This window comes from Canis lupus, chromosome 1, assembly GCF_003254725.2.
Source record: "Canis lupus dingo isolate Sandy chromosome 1, ASM325472v2, whole genome shotgun sequence".
Taxonomy (NCBI): Eukaryota; Metazoa; Chordata; class Mammalia; order Carnivora; family Canidae; genus Canis; species Canis lupus.
In genome coordinates this window covers 55,562,629-55,582,118 of record NC_064243.1, presented here as the reverse complement: position 1 = coordinate 55,582,118, position 19,490 = coordinate 55,562,629, and the positions used below count along the sequence as shown (strand labels likewise).

Sequence of the window (19,490 nt, the reverse complement as noted above, 5' to 3'; positions counted from 1 at the left end):
GCACTGTCACAGGGAGAGGATCAGAGTTGTGATGAGGCTCCACGAGACCCCGTCCCGGGAGTGCAGGGCCGCATCTTACCAACGGGGCAGGGGTGGGGGGCTGCACTGCAAGGCGAGCAACTGTCCTGGGAAGAGCTACTGCACATGAGCTGTATCTAAATCAATGATTTCGGCCATGGGTGCCCAAGATTGCAAGTACACGAGAAGGAAGCAGGGAAACCCCATGGTCCCCCTCCAGCCCTTTGCCTGGGTGTCACGGCTTTGCACGAGCCCAAAGCGAGCTGCAGGGACAGGAGGGCTGTTGCACCTTTCTGGGACCGGGGTTCACTCTGCTCCGGCCAAGGCTGAACACAGACTTCTGGACCCAGCCCCACGTGCCCAGGCCTCTGGACAAGCCCAGCCTGTGACCTCCTGACACCCCACCCGGGCTCCAGAGACAACTGCACATCTTGTGTTTCATCTTGTCAAGTGCTATGTGCTGACTGCGGAGAGGTTTAAAAATACGGATACTACCCGCCTAGAGAAACCCCAAAACCCCAGGCAGGGGAAGAGTGACTGCCAGCCCGGCTCCTCCCCGCCCACGTCCCTGCTGGGGCCTTTCCACAAAACTCCCCACACGGCCCACTGCGGCCGCCTCTGTCTTCTGGGGACGTTGCTTCTCTGACACGTGCACAGTGAGACCACTCTGACTCTGACTACGGTGCTTCCTCGTCCACAAGGGAAGTCTGGATCTGCGGCCTGCGTGCGTCTTGCACAAGCACGGCTGGATTGCGTTTTTCCTAAGGAGCTACAAGGAGCCAAGAATATAATGAGCAGTTAACATCCTCTGATGATACAGTCAAGAAAACAAGAAAGACTAAATGAAAGAAAAAAAATAACTTCTCCAGTAAAAATGATTTTGGGCAAAGAGCTCAGATGTGGCTCGTCCTCCGTGCCAGGAGGAGCCTGTAAGAACAGTAACGGGGGCGGGGTGGGGGGAGACCTAGGTCTGCTGAGCTGGGGGCTCCAAGAACATGCAGGTGCAAACCTGACCTCAGCGTGTGGCTCCGTCCCCTCGTGTGACTGGCCGTGTCCGTGGGCTCCACAAAACCCAAATTCAAAATTTCTTATCTACATAATAGCAGGGAGCTAATTTGAAGATTTTCTTCCATGAAATCAAGCACCTGATGTGCCTCCTGCGTCAACTCATGTGTCCCTCAGGTATTTAGTTGTTTCCCAGATGCTCCGAACGGTGTTGAAAAGTGGCGTTCGGTCCTCGCCTTGGAGAAGCCCAGTGTCTAGGAGGCAGGACGCACGCATAAGCAATCACTATGCTGTGCCGTACATTTTACACGAAAATGCGCATAGGCTCCTGCGAGGTTACAAAGGGGGCACTGATCCCCGAGGCAGGGCAGGCGGGGGCACGTCCCCCTGGCTCCTCACTGTCAGTGTTCATTCTGGGCTTTTCGGAGGCTGAAAATGGTCACGCACATGCCCTGTGGTCCTGCGCCTTCAGGTGGAAAAGCCTCCTAATGTTTGTTGAGAAGCTGAGATCAGCCGGGAAGGAGGCCGATGCGGCTCCAGAGAGCATCCCCTGGTGGCGTCCACTGCATTTAAAGCGCCACGGGAGTGCCTTCCTCTGGTAACGCCGCAGACTCCGTAGGGCAAGCAGTTCACTAGACCCGTCCCTGGTGACAATGCCTGAGCTTGCTACGGCCGTGTGCTCGGGACAGACAGACTGCCTGCATTCTGAGCTGGGCACCAAACCACCTGCAGACGGAGCTGAACACATTCCTTTAAGGTTGTGTCTGCTCGGGCTTCGGAAACAAAGCGGCACAAACTGTTCTGCATCTGGGCTGTTAGACTCGTTTTTTTTTTTTTTTTTTTTTTAAAGGTAAGGATTATTATTATTATTATTATTTTTATTTATGATAGGCACGCAGTGAGAGAGAGAGAGGCAGAGACACAGGCAGAGGGAGAGGCAGGCTCCATGCACCGGGAGCCCGACGCGGGATTCGATCCCGGGTCTCCAGGATCGCGCCCTGGGCCAAAGGCAGGCGCCAAACTGCTGCGCCACCCAGGGATCCCTAGACTCGTTTTTTTGCAAACAGTGACTCCAGGCTAGGGAGGCCACGCGCCCCCAAAATCAGAGATGCAGACCTCCCTCCGGAGGACTGGACGGCCCTGGCCCACTGCGCTGCGCGGGCACGCCCAGACCACGTTCAGTTACCATCCATGCCCGACTCAAAACACAGACCACGTCAGAGAGCAGGTGAGTGAACACCTGTCCGTGATGCCATTTCTCCACCTGGTGAAGCTGCGGACCCCATTCCTACCGTTCCTTCCTGACCTCCGAGCCCGTGAGACCTGTTTGCCATTCTCACGGGGAAGGCAGGTCTGTCTACCACCCCGGCTTTCCACAAGCACGCAGCTTGTGTCGGGAATATGATGAACCGAGACTCAGAGTTGCCATCAAGCCACGTCTGCCCCGGCAATCCCGGCCGTGGCTGACTCCCGGGGGCCCCGCTGCAAGACGACGGGGCCAGGAGGCCCGTGAACCTCGGCTCCTGCTATTCTCACCCACACCGGACCTCGGGCCTCGGCTCTGTGTCGGGGCCTTGAGAGTTGGCTTGGCAGGAAGGAAAAGCCGTGGTTGGTGACTTAATGCCTCGCACGTTCCACCCATCGAAACGGATGTTGTCCAGATCGTGAAGATCACGATGCCAAGGGAGCAGTGAGCACAGGGCTGGAGGAGCGGTCCGGTCCACAGGCGCCGGCGAGGACCCCAGAGCCTGGAACGGCAGTGCTCCCGGGGGGCCCTTCTCTGCCACTCCCGGTCTCTCCGATGTCCCTCTTTCCACATGACGCCCAGGAACGCCAAGAGCTGCTGCAGCTCTGCTGTAGTCGAGCCGTGGCCACTGCTTGGCCAACGTGGCTGCTGCCCGGTGAGGACTCCCAGAGGAGGACAGATGGCTCGCCTGCCAGCACCGGCCCGGCTCTGCTGAGGACGTCTGTGACTCACGCTGCAGTCCCAGCCCCTTGAAATTCTGAAACTAAACCGAATACTTAAAAAAATAAAAAAAATAAAAAATAAATAAACCGAATACTTGATGGAGTGCAGCATCCTCAGAGGAGGTCTCTGTGGCCTGAGTGATGGCCCCGTGTCCACAGAGGCCCTGCCCTGGGCTGGTTTACGCCGAGGAGGCCACACACCTCCTCAGATCGATGCCGCGAGGGCAGGGTTGACGCGCTCTTCCTGGAGAAGTCTGCAGGGCTGGCCACAGGCCCCTGACCTTCTCCCGCATCTCGGAAATGCACAGACACACTGGGGAGTGGTGGCCCCGAGCAGAGCCTGTCATCAGCCTCACGGCCCCTGAGATTCCCAGAATGGCTGTCACACAGCACAGCCTCACCTGTGCCGACAGGTACTTTTCAGAAGTAGTAAGAGTGAACATCATAAACTCACTATGTGCACCAACAGTTACAGGATGTTGATTTGAAGAGGCACCAAAATATCAGGCTGTGTGGGGTTCTTGCGTCTTTATCTGGCCCTGATTTTAAGACATGGAAAGCTCGGCAAGGAGACACGGAGAGGAACCGAATCTCGGGCGATCGGCAGCACGGAACAGCCCTGGCTCCCCTGGAGACCTGCTGCTGGGAGGCGCCTTCTCCTCTCAAGGAGCTGCCAAGTTCACGGGGACGTGACACATAGGCCACAGGGTGAGCCCACAGCACTCACAAAGCAGGTGCCCAATGAAAATGAGTCTCTAGCACAGCGGCCCCCTGAAGGCAGGGATGGTCAGCGTCCAGGCCTCGAGGCTGGAACATCACTTGGGCTGCCAAGGACAACTTGTCACGATTTTTTTTCCAGGTAAAATCATGAAAATGCAAGGCGGGGAGGGGGGGTGTCTCTTCTGGGAATGTTTCCCCAGAATAGGAGCATCTTTAACGTGCCAGCTTGCCTTAACTCAAAAGAAGAAAACCAGATGCGTCTACTCTTTCCAGGGCCAGGAGGCAAGGAAAAGACAACGGGGTCTCGCTCTGTCCCCTTCCCGTCTAGGACAGAAAACCCCCCTGCTCCACCCTCTCTTGACCAGGAAAACTGTCTTGCTAGGGAAGCTCTTCCAAGAAGTTTTGTCTTGGGGCACCTGGGGGCTCCGTTTGCTAAGCATCCGACTCTTGCTTTGGGCTCAGGTCATGACCCCAGGGTCATGGGGTGGAGCCCCGTGTTGAACTCTGCACTCAGTGGGGAGTCTGCTGGAGATGCTCTCTCCCTCCTTCCCCCTCGGCCCCTCCCCCCTTAAAATACATAAATAAAATCTTAAAAAAGAAGCAACTCTTTATAAAGAAAGAAGTTTTGTCTTCACGACAGAATTTCAACATCAGTGTGCTACAAGAATTCCTAGTGTTTGTGGTCCTGAGGCCCCGAGTACTGAAGCACCGTGGATTGCAGCACATTCCCACAGGAGCAGCAGGTGCGGTCTCTGCAGAGGGGAGCTCTCCACCCCCCACACCCCCTGCTGCTGTGGTTGTCCGCTCACCACCCCCAGGTACCTGAACAGCTCCGCAGCAGCCCTGGGCATGATTCCAAGGTCACTGTGAGGTCCCCATGGTGGGATGCGCTCCTCCTTAGAGTGTGGACCCAGCATGGTGTAGCTCTTCCCACATCCTGTCTGCCCGTAAGCCATAATGCAGACGTTGTACCTAAAACCCAACACTGATTTCAGTGCCACAAAATGCACAGTGGGTCTCTTGCCATACCTGGATTCTAAGAAAAACGTTTACTTGGATGGAAAATTCAGGGTGCCTGGGTGGCTCAGTGGGTGAAGCGTCTGCCTTTGGCTCAGGTCATGATCCCAGCGTCCTGGGATCCTGTTCAAAAGGGAGTCTGCTTCCCCTTCTCCCTCTGCCCCTCCCTCACTGCTCATGCTCTCTCTCTCAAATAAATAAAATCTTAAAAAAAAAAAAAAAGAAAAGAAAATTCAATACATTTTCTCTGTATTCCTCCGTTACTTGGTTCCTTACAAATCAGGCTTTCCCAGGACTATAGCTGTGTTTTGCATAATCCGTGTTGCTGTTTGGTTGCACGCTGTTGGGTTAAACCACATTTGCCTTTACACATGCACAGCATGCTCCTCATCGACACCTGCTTCTGCTCGGTGATTCGATATTTGCTCTGGGCGTCCATGGCTGGTGCCCTGAGCTCAAGGCCCATGCAGGGTCCCACCCTGAGCAAGACCCCTTTCTCGCCCACCCACTCTGTCAGCACAGGGTTGGGGTCACCAATGCAGGTGCATCTTGGTAAACCCGGGCTTCTTCTAATGCATGTGAAATGACACCATGTGTGCACACTTTCCTGAGGTTTTCTACCAATGGTTCCCACATTACACATACGATTGTGAGCACTGCCGACAGGACATTTGTTGCTTATTCTTAGACTCCCTGATTCCGAGGGACTTGGAGTTTGCACATCCACAGTCGGCCAGAAGGTGCCGGCGCTGTCTCTGTGACAGGCATCATGTCACAGAGGACAGGGACTGTTGCCAGCTCCCTGCATTTCCTTCCAGCTGTTTTTTCAGCCCAAAATGTCAATGGGAAGGTTGAAACATCGAAAGAATATTTGAAATGCATTGATACAACAAGATATGCGTTTGTGATGTAAATCTACAAATGCTATACAAGGACATCCTTACATGAAGGTGCAGGTGATCCAGACCTCAGGGGCTGGATGCCAAGCCCTGACCTGCCTTCATGTCATGGAGGGGATGAGTCTGTCCCCACATGGGCCCCATCTAATGCTCTGATTCCACCCGTTCGCCTTTAATCAGATGCATCCTTCAGCTGGAGGTATTCCCAGAGAGTCAGATTGGCAGGGGCTGAGACTTGGCCACCACAACTCCGAGGAGGAGCTGGCTGACTGGCGCCTCCAACATGACCAGGGCCCTCCCTCCACCACGATGGGCAGACCCGGTCCATCAGGGAGCATGTGTTAGGGCGAAAACTGACCAACAGCCTCAGAGCTACCACCCCATCTTTTTTGTCTTCCAGGATGGAAAAGTCTCAAGGTCTTCATAACAGACACCTCACTGCCTCCCGATCTCACCCCCTCCTGGAGGAGAGGCGTGTGGGGGTCTCTGGTGGCTCCAGCAGGTCAGTGAGCACTCACCCCACCTTTCAAGCCCCTGGGGAATGTGGAGAGGAAAGAAGCCTCTTGAAGAAAGCAGCTCAGGACTTAAAATAATGCCATCTGTTTCACATTTAAAATGGAAAGGCAACTCTGGCAAAGACCATTTAACCACCATGCCTATTTTATTTCTGGAATCTGCTTACTTAAAAGAGGCCTACTTAAAAAAAAGAAAAGAAAAGAAAAGACAAAAGAGCCCCCCTATCATTTTCCATGGAAGAACTTTTTTTTTTTTTTTTTGGGATGCATATAAAAGCCCCAACATTCCAGAAGAAGAGCGGAAGGAGAAACCAACCTTCCTAGCAGGAGGCTCAGCCCAGCAGGTGCGTGCAGCGAGAGGCACGCGGGTCTCCTGTGGGGACCTGACCCATCACATCATGTGCCTTCCTGGCCCCTGTGACGTGCTAGAGGTGCTGGAGCAACCGTGGGCGGAAACACGGCTGAAATGACAGCTTCCACTTCAGGGACATTGGCCATGCAGGAGCCTTTGCTGGGCAAACACAAATATGCCTTCTTCAGGACGCTGAATGCACCAAACCAGAGTTCTTGCAGGCACCCTGAAGTGGGAAGTCTCGGCGTATTGTGTCTCAGCCACACAAACCTGGTTCCATTTGTTGCTGAAAACATGATCTTTACTCTGAAGGTGTGACATGCGGCCTTGGGAATCAGGGGTCATGTCTCCGGGACCAGAAGCTCCATCCCAAAAGGATGAGGAGTTCCTCAGTCCAGCGTAAACATGTTCCACAGACGTTCTGAAAACTCTAAAAGGCAGAAGGAATCCCAGAGAGCACATGAGCAAATGCCCATGGTCTTCACCCCATGCACGTGTCACCAGGTGTTTACTGACAGCCGATCCTCAGGTCCTGCTTAGGCCTCTTCCTGGCAGGCAGACCTACTGACCCCTGATGGATGCTAATCGGCCTGGGGCCATGGGTTTGCTCTGCCATCGTATAAAATGCTCATTGTGTAGCTTGAATGAGATCTACCCACCGTTACATGTAACTGTGATCACAGACCTTGAAGGTCTTTTAACTCACCCATCTATGAGAGACGTAAGCAGCGGGCACACATCCCCAAATACCACTTGCTGAGATTCTTCTGGACCATAAACTCTGAGAGGCAAAGCAAATAAGATGCATTATTGGAAGAAACAGAGATTTACATTTGTAACCAAATTTGAAAACCCTCTAAGAACGAGAGCCCCATCCACTTCCCATCTCAGCCCCCAGCACAGTCAAGGTCCAACTCTGCCAACAATGAACATTGATTTTGATTCCATTACCGTTCAGGCTGACAGAGGTTAAGGAAAACTGAAGAAATGTCTCCTGTGTTATAAAAACACAATTATGAATGCTTGCAAAGCAGAAAGAAAAAGCAAGCAAGCAAGAAAAAAAGAAGGGATACCATGTAATTATCTTGGAACTAAATTAGCTCCACTTAAGTGGGTCCAACAATAATCATGTAAAAATCATATGCTGGGCAACATTTGATATATAATATTTAACTTTTATGTTCACGCTCTTAAAGGATTGTTTTCCTGAGGCCCCAGGTTAGTGGAGCAGAATGTCCATACGTGTAATGGGACTGGAATGTCTGCTATGGAGAAGGGACTCCGATGTGGTTCTGTGTTTATAAGCACGCACAAACACAGCTAAGTAGGAAGGAACTTCCAAAAAATGCAGCTCGCTGCACAATTTGAAGCAAGACTGGAATGCAGCTGAAGAGCAGAATTTGTGCCAGACTGCCAAATATATGAAATAAGCACTCGTGGTCGGTTGCATTGAATCTAATGTGCTTGCATTTAAGCTTAGATGCCTGAACTACAGGTTTTTATTGAGCTGGGCCAAATGCTTCTCTTCTTTCATCTTCAAAATGTGTCAGTGTCCCATTGATCCCTAGTATCTCTAGGAGCAGGAGTAATTTTAAACTTATAAAATGTTGCTTATGATGTATGATCAGGATGGCATTTAGGGCAAGCGGTGTGATGCTGATCTCTTGAATCTTTTTTTTTTTTTTAAGATTTACTTATTTATTATTTTAGAGAAAGAGCGTGAGCAGGGAGCTGGGGCAGAGGGAGAGAGAATCTCAGACAGACTCTGTGTTGAGTGTTGAGTCCAATGTGGGGCTTCACCTCATCACCCTGAGTTCAGGACCTACGCCAAAACCAAGAGTCGGACACCTAACCAGCTGCACCACCCAGGAGCCCCTGGAGTCTTTTTTTTAACTTATCACCAAATTCCCCAAGGCCTGCTACTCAGCCCAAGCCCGCAGCCCTCCACCCAGAGCCTATAGAAGCAGACCTCGCAAATATTTCAGTATCTGAAAAGGGTGAAGACTCTTCCAAAAAACATCATGGAATGTTACCATTACCACATTTTAAAAAATTAATGGCAATGACTTAGCATCACCGCCCCCCCCAAAGTCAGTCTGTGTTCCCTGACATTCCTCTGGTTCTCTGGTAAGCTTATTTTTCCTCTCAGTTTTTAAAAATCATGATTCAAACAAGACATTCCCGTGGTTGCTGGCCGAATGTCTCCTGAATCTCTAATCTATGGCAGGACTCAGCAAGCATTTCCTTTTTTTTTTTTTTTTAAAGATTTATTTATTTATGATAGTCATAGAGAGAGAGGCAGAGACACAGGAGGAGGGAGAAGCAGGCTCCATGCCGGGAGCCCGACGCAGGACTCGATCCCGGGACTCCAGGATCGTGCCCTGGGCCAAAGGCAGGCGCTAAACCGCTGAACCACCCAGGGATCCCCAAGCATTTCCTAAATAGTAAATAGTTTAGTCTTGGTGAGCATCGTCAACGCTCAGCTCTTATTCACCACCAGGAACCCAAGGTCAAAGGTCCTGCCACTTGTACCTGGTAATGCTGTACCAAGTCCAATGCTCAGGGCCCCAGCAGTTGGACATAACGAAGCAGCTGAGTGGTGGCCAGGACCCTCATCCCTCTAGCGGAGATGTGGCCAGGCATCCAGGCACTCCGATGTCAAAGGACCAGACGCTACTGAGCCAGAAGGGGGCTTTAGCGAGGTCGCAGGCTATAGGGTTTGTGCACAAATGTCAATCGTGCTCACACTTACAGACAACTGAGTAAGAGGATACCATGGGAGGAAGGTCCCATCGATGGCAGGAAAAAAGAAAACCAAGAACCTAGCCATACGCTTCATCAAGAATGTCCAAATCCTTTCGGGACAACAGTAATATTAAACTCTCCGGAAAGACACAAAACTCAACTTGAACAAATGAAGAGATGGACCACATACTTGCACAGCAAGTCTGAGCTCTGTAAGGAAGCTAGACTTTCCAAAGTCACTTTATAAACTTGCCTTAATCCCCCCAAATGCCATATACACCATCAGGTATTTTCCGGAGCCAGACAATGTGTTTGTACAATTTATTTGCAAAATGAGAGAGCAGAATAGAAAGAATCCCTGGGCAGGAAAGGAGCGGGGCCGAGGGTGCCCCAGACAAATCCAGGACCAGACCTGCCTGCACGTGGCAGGTGTAGGACGAAGGGGGCACCTCAGATAAGCAGGGAAAAGGTGTGTCTCACTAAGGAGTGTCGAGGTCACTGGGGAGGGACGTGGGCAAAGGTGAAGTAGGATCCATTCCTCAGACATTGGTTATTCTAGGATACATTCCAAATGGATGGTAACGTAAAAAATAAATCACTTGAGTACTGGAAGAACACGTGAGTATATTCTTCTCTAACCCGGTGGCCTTTGTAACTGTAATTAAGTTAAAGGGGAGAAAGCTTTTGCGTGGCTAAGAGATATCAGAAAAAAATACAAATAACAAACCAGTTGCCACTTAAAATCATGGACAAAAGATCAATATTCCTGATACATAAAGCGCTCCTAAAAACAGGGAAGGAAAAGGCCAATACTTTCTGTGTTAAACTCTACCATGTCCTCCTAACGTAGGAATATGCTCCTTATTAGGTTAGAAATAAGTGTCTGTAGAGGAGCACATCACAGAACCGCACGTGGCTCTCGTTGCCTGAAAGAACGTCCAGCCCCGTGAAAGAAGTGGGTGCAGGTGACATTGCAGCCACAGCAGGCGGGGCCCCAGGGGCCAGCATGTCCCTAGGGGAAGCTGCAGGTGCTCGGGGTCGGGGGGCAGGCCAGGCCACGTGGGGTGTTCATTCTGCACAGCCAGCACCCCCCTACCGGCTCCCATCTATACCCAGTCCCACTGGGGGGTTCCAGGGTCTCTGACCCTCTTCTTCTTTCTTCTCTGTGTCTTTGACCATCTCCCCACCTGGACTGTCCTTTCTCTTCTCTACCTGGTTAACTCCTGGCTAACTGAGCTGTCAGGACCCGGGTCGGACGCCTGTGGCTCACCAACAGCCCTCTGCCTACTTGTAGTGGGAGCTCGGGGAAGCCTCGAACTCAGGACCACAGGGGACTCAGCACAGACCAGTTGCGGGTGGCATGAACGCATGTAAGGAGAGGACGACACAGCCAGGAGTCCTTCGGCCACCCCATATGTAAATTATACTCGAGACAATAAAATTGCTCGGTATTTTTCTTATGGCATTTTGGGTCAATGGCTGTTCCTTTTAGTTTGCCACTTTAACAAATAATAACACATTTTTATTCCACTCAGAAGGCAGTGACTATTTTCTGACTCTGGGCCCATTCATATTTTTCCTGAATAGTAAGGAGTGTATTTTCCTTTGACACACATTTATTTTTAAAAAGGGGCTAAGCACTGAAACTATTGAAATTTTCTTTCAGAACTGAAATAAGATAATTTAACGTCTATTAGTTCTGTAAAAAGCTGTTATAAAAAAAAAAAAGCAGTGTCCTGGTTTCACAAAACCCATCTGCTCTACTGTTTGTGAAGGGAGACAGCCCCGAGCACCAAAACAGTGTTTCTGCAGAATAAATTCCTATGGAGACCTAACTTTAAATTCTTGCTTCTCAGCCTCCACATGCAGCGGCGTGCACACATTCCTTCATCTCTTTTTTTGTTCCAACACCACAGTCGAGATCTTTCCCTTCCGTCTGAACTCCAGAGTGTGTGACGACTGCGGCAGGGCACCCCAAGGATCCTGGCATCTGAGTGACGTGTGGGCACCCCCCACCCCCCAAACAAGGCCCCCGTGACTGCCGGCCGCAGCGTCCCCACCTCCAGCGCCCTCTCCAGCTCCTCTCGGCCCTGCAGGCTGCAGCTGACATCATAGGGAGAGCAGACTTTATTCCCCAGAAAGCTGTGTGACCTTTCCTGACCTGTGCCACCTGCCCAGGTGATCCTGTGAAGGTCCTGTGACTTGATTTACACAGACCTGCTCTGAGTCATCTGAGGAGCCATGTAAATGAGGCGTGGATTAAAGAGCTGCCTGGTGGCAGGTGGGCTTTGGGGGGGGGTGCGGCTGCCTCCCCCACCACACGCAGGTCACACTGATGACAGGTAACCAGAAACGCCAGACAAGTGCTCCAGGGGCACGAGGAGAGACCGCTGGCCCTTGGGGAGGCCGGAGCTGCCCTGCCGGTGGAACCAGGGTTGGAGCAGGAGTGCTCCAGGTGGGCCCGCTCTCTGCAGGGGGGACACCTGGAGCCAGGGGTGGGGGGCGGCCCTATGCCAGGGCGGGGCCAAGATGGTACAAAGTGTGCTGTGTGCCTTGGGCTCTGGATGGGGTCCCCAGGAGGAGCCATGGCCACAGTCCTGCAGGACACGGGAAGATGGGGACATAAACCCCAAATGGAGCACTCACATGAAGACCGGGTCAGGGTCTGGGGGCTCCTTCACAGCCCTCCCTCCTGAGAACAGGCCTGTGCTCCCCCAGGGGCAGCGCCCCCTCCAAAACCCCTTCTCCTGACCCTGACAGGCTGGCACCCCGCGAAGCTAGAGGTCCTCTGTGCAACAGCTCTGACCTTGTGCTGGACGATGACCCCGTCCCCGGCCATAATAACCCTCCAGGGAAAGTCTCTTCATGTTACGTCTGCACATGCCCATGTGCCCATGTGACAGCGCGGGACAGGAGCCCCGGTGCCGAGCCTGTTGTCCCAGGGAAGGTGTCATTCAAGGCAAAGACCCGAGACTTTGCTACTCGTACAGCGTCACCCAGGACCTTGTGCTTCGGTGACAGACTTGACCCCAGAAGACGATCCCACCACACTGGCGTCCAGTGTGTCTTGCGGGGACTGTCACCACCCCCACGCCACTGTAGCTGTGACCAGAAAGTCTGCAGGGTGGGTCTGACTGCCTGTGTGTCCTCTCCCGACCTCCTGGGCCAGACCTGCCCGTCCTTCTGTGCCACCTGGTCCACTGAGGTCTCTGGGGCCACAGCCAGCACTCTGGGCCCAAGAAGCCTTGGAGCCGCCTCTGGCGCCATGGGGTGGCAGGATGGCCAGTGGCCCGAGCCCTCCTGTGTCCTTGCCAGCAGCAGGGTGGCAGGGGCCGACCCCTGTGTGGAGGTCGGGCTCCCTGAGAGAGTCCTCCCCAGAGAGGATGCAGAGGCTGTGACAGCTGGTGGTGAAGGGCGCCGTCATCTCCTGCACGGTCCCCAGCCGCCACAGAGCCTGCCGCAGGACCACACTTCCCTGTCCCCTCGTCCACACCACAGTCCTTGCAGACCTGCTGTGGCCAGCTCGTCAGGGGGAGTGATGGAGCTTCGGGCCCCTGAGCCTGGGGAGCCCACAGCCCAGGGATCTCCGTGTCCGATCCCCGCGGCGCTCTGACCGGGAGGTGGCGTGCAAGGTGCAAGCCCGAGTGGCCCAAGGTCCTTCGGTCATTTCGGAGGAAGACGGGGAAGCTGGGTGACTTCTACTCCGCTAGGTCGAGCACACGCGCTCAAGAGCCTCTGCCTGCCGCTCGCCGTATCCGGTTCCGTCGTTCCTGAGAGGGCCGTGAGGTCTCCTACCAAACCTGGGGTTTGCTCCTCTGTCCCTCGGGCCCCATTCGGTCCAGTGTCACTGGTTCTGAATCTCTGGCCTCACACTCTGGCCTGGTCGCCCCCGTGTCGACTGATGCCTCACAGGGACGACGGGCCCCTGCCTCTCCCTGGGGGCTTGTCTGACACCAGGCGGCCACTTGAGCGCTCCTGTACAAACCCGGGCGGGGCTTTATGGACTGAACCCGGATCCACACATCACAGCCGGTTCCTCTGTCTCTGAAAGCCTCTTTGAAAAACGGACACAGAGAACAGCTCACTGAGGCGAGCGCTCTGGGGGCGTCGGCACATGCAGAGCGAGGGCGCCCCGCGACAGAGCAGCAATCCCGGAGTCCTTGGGCAGCCTCTGCGGTGACAATCCCGGCCCAACCTCCCGACCCGGGGGACTCTGATCTGTTCTCTCCCCGCTCCCAGGTTTGTCTTTTCCGGAACGTCTGGGTCACAGAGTAAGCAGGTGTTTAATGCCAGGGAAACTGGCAACTGTCCGAAGTGGCCGCGCCACCTTTCGCGCCACCTTTCGCTTCCGTCAGCCCGGAGATGCGGGGCGGCCAGCACCCGGCGCGGTCAGCCCGGAGGTCCTCAGCAGCTCGCGGGGAACTAATGACATCGGCGCCTGTCTTCAGTGGGACGTCTGTCTAGACACTTGGCTGGCTTGCTGATGGGGCGGTTTGTTTTCTTGTTTTCTGGGCACAGGTGTTTGGGGCACTCTGTGATTTCCAGAGGTTTTCTCACGTGGGGCCTTTGTCAGTTCGTCCCCCTAACAAGACCACACACAGAGCACATGGCTTCGTTGTGGTCAAGGTCAAGGTCTTGTATGGATCACGCTTTTAGTGGCGTTTCTCAAGGTCACAAAGACCTTCTCCTGTGTTTTATGGTTTTATGCTTCATATCTAGGTCTAGATTCCATTTCACTGACTTTTTTGCAAAAGGTGTGCTGCACAGGTCAGGGCTCTCGTCCTGCCTGCAACGCGCGGCTGCACCAGCTCCACGTGCTGAAAAGACACACTTTCTCCACGAGATTCCCTTTGCCGCTTGGCAATGAGTGCAAATGACAGGATACATCATGAATCTCATTAACCAAATGCTAATGCAAAATTTCTCTTAGTGTAACTTTGCTTCATGCGTCAAAGCACTTACCTCTCAAAATTATATGTCTTATTAATCAAAGGGTGAGCAGGCTGGGCACATTTCACCAGGACCGTTTCCTGATTTAAAAAAAAAAAAAAAAGTGTAAACAAAGTGTAAGACTCAGCCAGGGCTCCACGGACAGTACCAAGCAGGGTTGGGCAAACCACCCCGCCCTGGGGCCAATCCAGCCTGTCGCTTGCTTTTGTAAACAGAGTTTTAGTGGAACACAGCCACACCCTGGTTTACAGATTGTCTACGGATGCATTTTACTCAGCCACACAATTGAGTAACTAAGACAGAGACCATATGGCCCCCAAAGACTGTAACATTTACTTCCCATCTAGGGGAACTGTGGGCCAGGCACTGAGATGAGAAGAAAGTCGCGTCTGTGGAGGAATGCACAGCAGGCCTCCTCCTCCACAGAGACAGACGTGCAATGGCCCCGGACAGTGACTCTTGGGGCAGCCCGACAGCTCAAGTCAGGTGTAAGGCTAGCCCAGGAATAAAGAAGTCTCATCTCAGACCTGTTATCATTTAATTATAACACGTAAAGGCACTAAAAGGTCTGTTTTTTTAAAAAACACATCAATTTTGATCTTGCTAAACCATCTTCTTCAATGTCATCTCGTGTGAGGGAAGCCAAGGCTGTCTTCAGCAAGAAATGCTGCCTGAGATTACTTTTCCTTAGGCAAAGAAAAAAAATAAATATTTGGAGTCTGTTCCGATTCTAAAACAAAATGCAAATTCATGAAAACACAGGCGTATAGAAAGAAGCAAAAAGAAAGAAACCAACAATTGCAGTGGTGAATAAATAGCCCATAGACATTTGATTTTTCTATGAGAGCTGTTGGAGGACGTGGCTCCCCATCTTCTTACAGGTACTTGGAGAGACAGAGCAAGAGAGCGATCTGCAAAAATAAGTGCATGTCCAAAAAGTGGCCAGTTTAGGTGTTAAAGACACAGCTGTGCGATTCGGTAGCTATTTGTTCCAAATGTGGTTGTTTTTGTCACTTACTTAACTGCCAACCACTTGGTCTGGGCTGTGGGAGTGATGCTCTGTGCGTCTGGACTCTGTAAGGCCCCCTGGTTTAAATACTGGTCTTGCCAGAGGCGTGAGCCTTTCCGGTCTTCATAATCGAAGGCGACACGCTATAGGAATCACAGGTGTGCATCCGGTGAGTTGGGTTGTGAGACAACTGTTGAGTAGTAACCTTGCCAACACACTCAGTCAAGCGTCTCCCCCCATTCTGCCCTGTTGTGGCCCTCCCGACACCTGCTGCTGCTGTGGCCTGCAGGGGACCATGGCGCCCGCCACCCAGGCCAACGGGATGGTCCCCTGGCCCTCCCCCGAGCTGGCCTGGGTCTCCAGCTTGGTGCCCTTCCAGTTCACTCTTTATGTCACTGCCTTGGAAACCTTTCCTAAGTGTGAATGCAGCAGGAAGGGGAGAAGCGTGTGTGGAGTGGGTGGTGCAGAGCGCCAGTGCGGGGGAGGTCACTCGGGGGGCTTGTCCCCAGCTCTCAGTGACTGCACCCGGCAGAGTCGAGGCTTCCTGCTACCACAATGAAAAGTTCAGCACAACAGGTGGGGCCTCCTTCACATCACGCAGATGCCTAATCTGGTTAATACACAAAGATTTGTATGTGGCCCTGTTCCAACCTGGCTTTTAAGAGGTTTTATTCTCGGGGGGGGGAGGGGGGTTGCTAACAGAGTGTTCGTTTTTCTGCTGAGCATTTATTAAGCACCTACTATGCCAGCAGCTGCTTTAGGAGCTGTCTGTAGGACAGTACAGGAGAGTAGTGATATTACTATGCATCAGTGGTAATCTGACCACCGGCCTCAGTCCCTTGCTCCCTCCCAGAGGCATATTTTCATTTTCCTGTTGCCTGATGGTGGTGGTATTCCTTTAATATCATGCCAAGACGTAACCCCAGTGCCCCAGGATGAATTGCACAGGGACGCACACCCCAAAGTGTTTTACTGGATGTTTTCAAAAGCTGAAGTTTTAACCATGAAGAATAACAAACGAAAAATGCTAAGGTTCACAATGTCTCACCCAAAAGCTCAAGGGACACCATGTAAGGAACATAAAAAGCCATAAAAACAAGCCTGCATCCAAGAGCTCCCCATGGCTATTTAGAGTGTCGTCCCACAGTGTGATCACTAGATGTTAAGCATCTGAAATGATTCCAAGAGCAAACTTCCATTTCACCCAACACAGCTTAAATGTTCTTCCAAACAAATACCTCTTCGTTCGTAGCACTAAACATCCCTTCTCCTCACAAGTAAGATTCATTTCCTTGACCTTTTAACATAATTTCCTTTTATCCAAATTTTCAAGCTCTTGCCCTGTGACATCCTTCCTCTCAGGAGGGGACTGGCCCAGATGCACAGAAGTGATAGATGCAGATCCTTGCGGCTCCCCCGCGGGGTGAATGCACCTGCTTGTGGATCTGCTTGGCTCCCCCTGGGCGCCACATGGCAGGTGCCCAGCTCAGAGCCCGTGACTCACAAAGCCATTCTCCCGACATTGAGCTGCTTCTGTACCTGTATCCAACCTCTTAGGACACCTTTCAAAAAAAATCCAGGGCATACAATTCTTTGCCATCAACTCAGCCATCACATTTTGAAGCTAAAAGTCCATTTTAATCCAACTGCCACATGCTGAGACCAGGAGGAGGTAAGTGAAGTTCATTCAGAAGAAGAACCCAGGGGATCTCTGGGTGGCTCAGCGGTTTAGCACCACCTTCAGCCTAGGGCATGATCCTGGGGTCCTGGGATCGAGTCCCACATTGGGCTCACTGCGTGGAGACTGCTTCTCCCTCTGTCTGTTGTCTCTGCCTCTCTCTGTGTCTCTCATGAATAAATAAATAAAATCTTAAAAAAAAAAAAAAAAACAAGAACCCAGGCCCTGCCCAGCCCATAGTGCTGCTTCCCAGTTCCTGGCCTTCTGCACGATGACCACAGGGAGCTTGCCCACCTCCACTGGGAAGAGTGCAGGCCGGGGGCACACGTGCTGTGACTCTGTGGCAAATATCCCAGTTCTCTCTCCTGGGGATGCAGGCACTAAACGCGATCTTTGGGGGGTATATCATCTCCCTATTCTGAAAAACCTACTGGATGGGCCATGAGGTTTGCAAATATAAGGCAACAATCCTCTCCCAGGAGATGCTTTGGTTCTACAGCCCTGCACAATGACATAAAAGATGGTCACCTCTGTGGGCAGTAGGTCTTTACTAGTTACCTCTACGTAGCAACCCGCATCGAGTTGGATACAGCTTAGCAAATCCATGTTAGAAACTCAGTGGCCCAAAATACAACTAAAACTTAACCAATGACTTTTTAGGAGTAAATAGAGATAGAAACATTTATATGCATGTAAACATCTATAGTTTATACAGTTTTATTTGTAAGTGTAGTTCAGATAAGTCTTATACATAATTTATGAGTAATGTATTTGTAAACATTGTATAATATATAGGTGTCCTCAGTATCTATACCTGTAGTATCTGTTTAATGCAAGGCACCTCAAAATAAGATGTGAAATAGTGACGGTCTTAGACGGGGAGGCAGGGTGGATGCGGTGAAAGTCATTGCCATGTTCCAGCTTCCACACTGGGTGGTGGATTCAGAGGTTTGTGTGTTATTACTACAAACCTGTGAGCATGGCAGGCAGCAGGGCTGGGAAAAGGTGCAGAGACAGGAGGGCCCACCTGGCGCTCTCGGACCACCTGTCCACAGCCTCGGACGCATTCCTAAAGGATTGTTTTGTCTTGAGAGCATGAGTTTTTTCCACGCATCTCATGAAAGTCTTCAGGGAAACCACTCTGTCATGTTCCATGCTCCCATGGGTAACAGACGGAACCCCCGTCCTGCTGTTTCTTTGTGCACCCTGAGCTGTGAGAGCTGCGAACCAGCAGGTGGGCCCGAGCCTTTCTGCCTTGGACACGTTCTAAGATGCTCCTTTTGTGTGCAAATTTGCCCCTAAGACATCCCTCTTTCCCTCCCTGGTTCCTGTCATGGGGAACAGAGCCAGCGTGGGATCCATCAGTGCCCGTCCCCTACAGCTGGTCTGCGGGGCACTGGTCAGCCCCCCTTCCATGCATGGCTGCTCCTGCACCGCACCCCCTCACCCCGGGAACACAACCCCTTGCCTTGCCCCCTACATACACTCTCTGCTCACTGGTGTCTCGCTCCAAGAGTCAAAGACTACAGGCAGGGTACCCAACACCAAGTGCCAAATGATGTGTCGTACATTTTTCATGACAACTTGAGGACAGAGAAACCTGGTGCAGCTGGCGGGTAACCGAGGAGGGGAGCTCCAAGGACCCCCCACGCTGTGCTCGCAGATGGTGAGCGACCAACCTCTGTTTGAATTACCATCATTTACATCTCAGTATTAGGTTACACTGCTTGACCGCTAACCTGACGAGGACACAAAGGATGGTGTTCATTTCTTATTGGAATTATTTTTCAAAAACAGCTGGAAGAATATATTTATTGTTATTTTTGTGTGTTGCTAATACATATTATTAAGCAGCTCCTGGTCCCCTTCCACATTCACAGCGTGCTGGTAACCAACAGGGTGGGCTAGGTGTCCCGTGTCCCCACCTGCCCCCTCCGAGACCAGGAACCCAGTCAGGGAGGGGGTTCAGGCACAGGTGCAGGTGTGTACATGCATCAGGGCGAGGTGCTGGCAGGTTTCCACATGTGGAGAGGGGACAAGACTTCACAGTGTGAGTGATGAAGGCTTCAGTGCATCCAGCTCCACCTTGCCCTCAGGGACCCTGCACAGGGCCTCCGGGACCGCAGACGCTCACAGGCTCCGTGGTTCTTCGGGGTCTGTGGGTGAAAGGCAGCCACAGATGTCTTTACAACTAATAGAGAACCTACTTGCTAACTCTGACTCTGCTACAACTTGCATGACCCTGGGGTGTCATTTATCCTTTCGAAGTCTCGTCTCCTGCCGTCTGTGAAATGTGCTGGCGTCAGAGTCTGGTCCCAGTGGGACCTCACAGTTGTGTAGCTCGGTAAGTCCACAGATCTAAAATACAGATTAAATTTGCCATTCATGAAGGAAAAAATGTAGTAGGAACTTCTACTGTAGTATATACTCTGGGGGCATGATGCAAAAGAGAATCACTTTTGGACCCCAGCTGATACACGGACAGCCCCCACCTGTGTCCACATCCACGCACAGGTCGCTTGGCCGCTGGGAGCGCATCTTCCGACAGGAGCGTGTCCTTCCCTGTGATGGTGCACATGCTGGAGACAGGATGAGGGGCAAACTCGCTGAATCT

General features: G+C 52.1%; 1 protein-coding gene across 3 annotated transcripts in view; it reads right to left on the bottom strand.

Moving 5' to 3' along the window:
- Window positions 1-19,490, bottom strand: part of KIF25 (kinesin family member 25) — a 50,786-nt gene that overhangs the window by 5,209 nt on the left and 26,087 nt on the right. For 2 of the 3 annotated variants that reach the window (XM_025422774.3, XM_025422775.3), the window contains exons 8-10: window positions 14,202-14,269; window positions 7,201-7,275; window positions 4,534-4,683 (exon numbers count right to left, since the gene is read on the bottom strand). In XM_025422774.3, the coding sequence (XP_025278559.3) occupies window positions 4,534-4,683; window positions 7,201-7,275; window positions 14,202-14,269 (293 nt within the window). The remainder of the gene's footprint in view (window positions 1-4,533; window positions 4,684-7,200; window positions 7,276-14,201; window positions 14,270-19,490) is intronic. The other variant, XM_025422776.3, reaches the window with a different exon arrangement.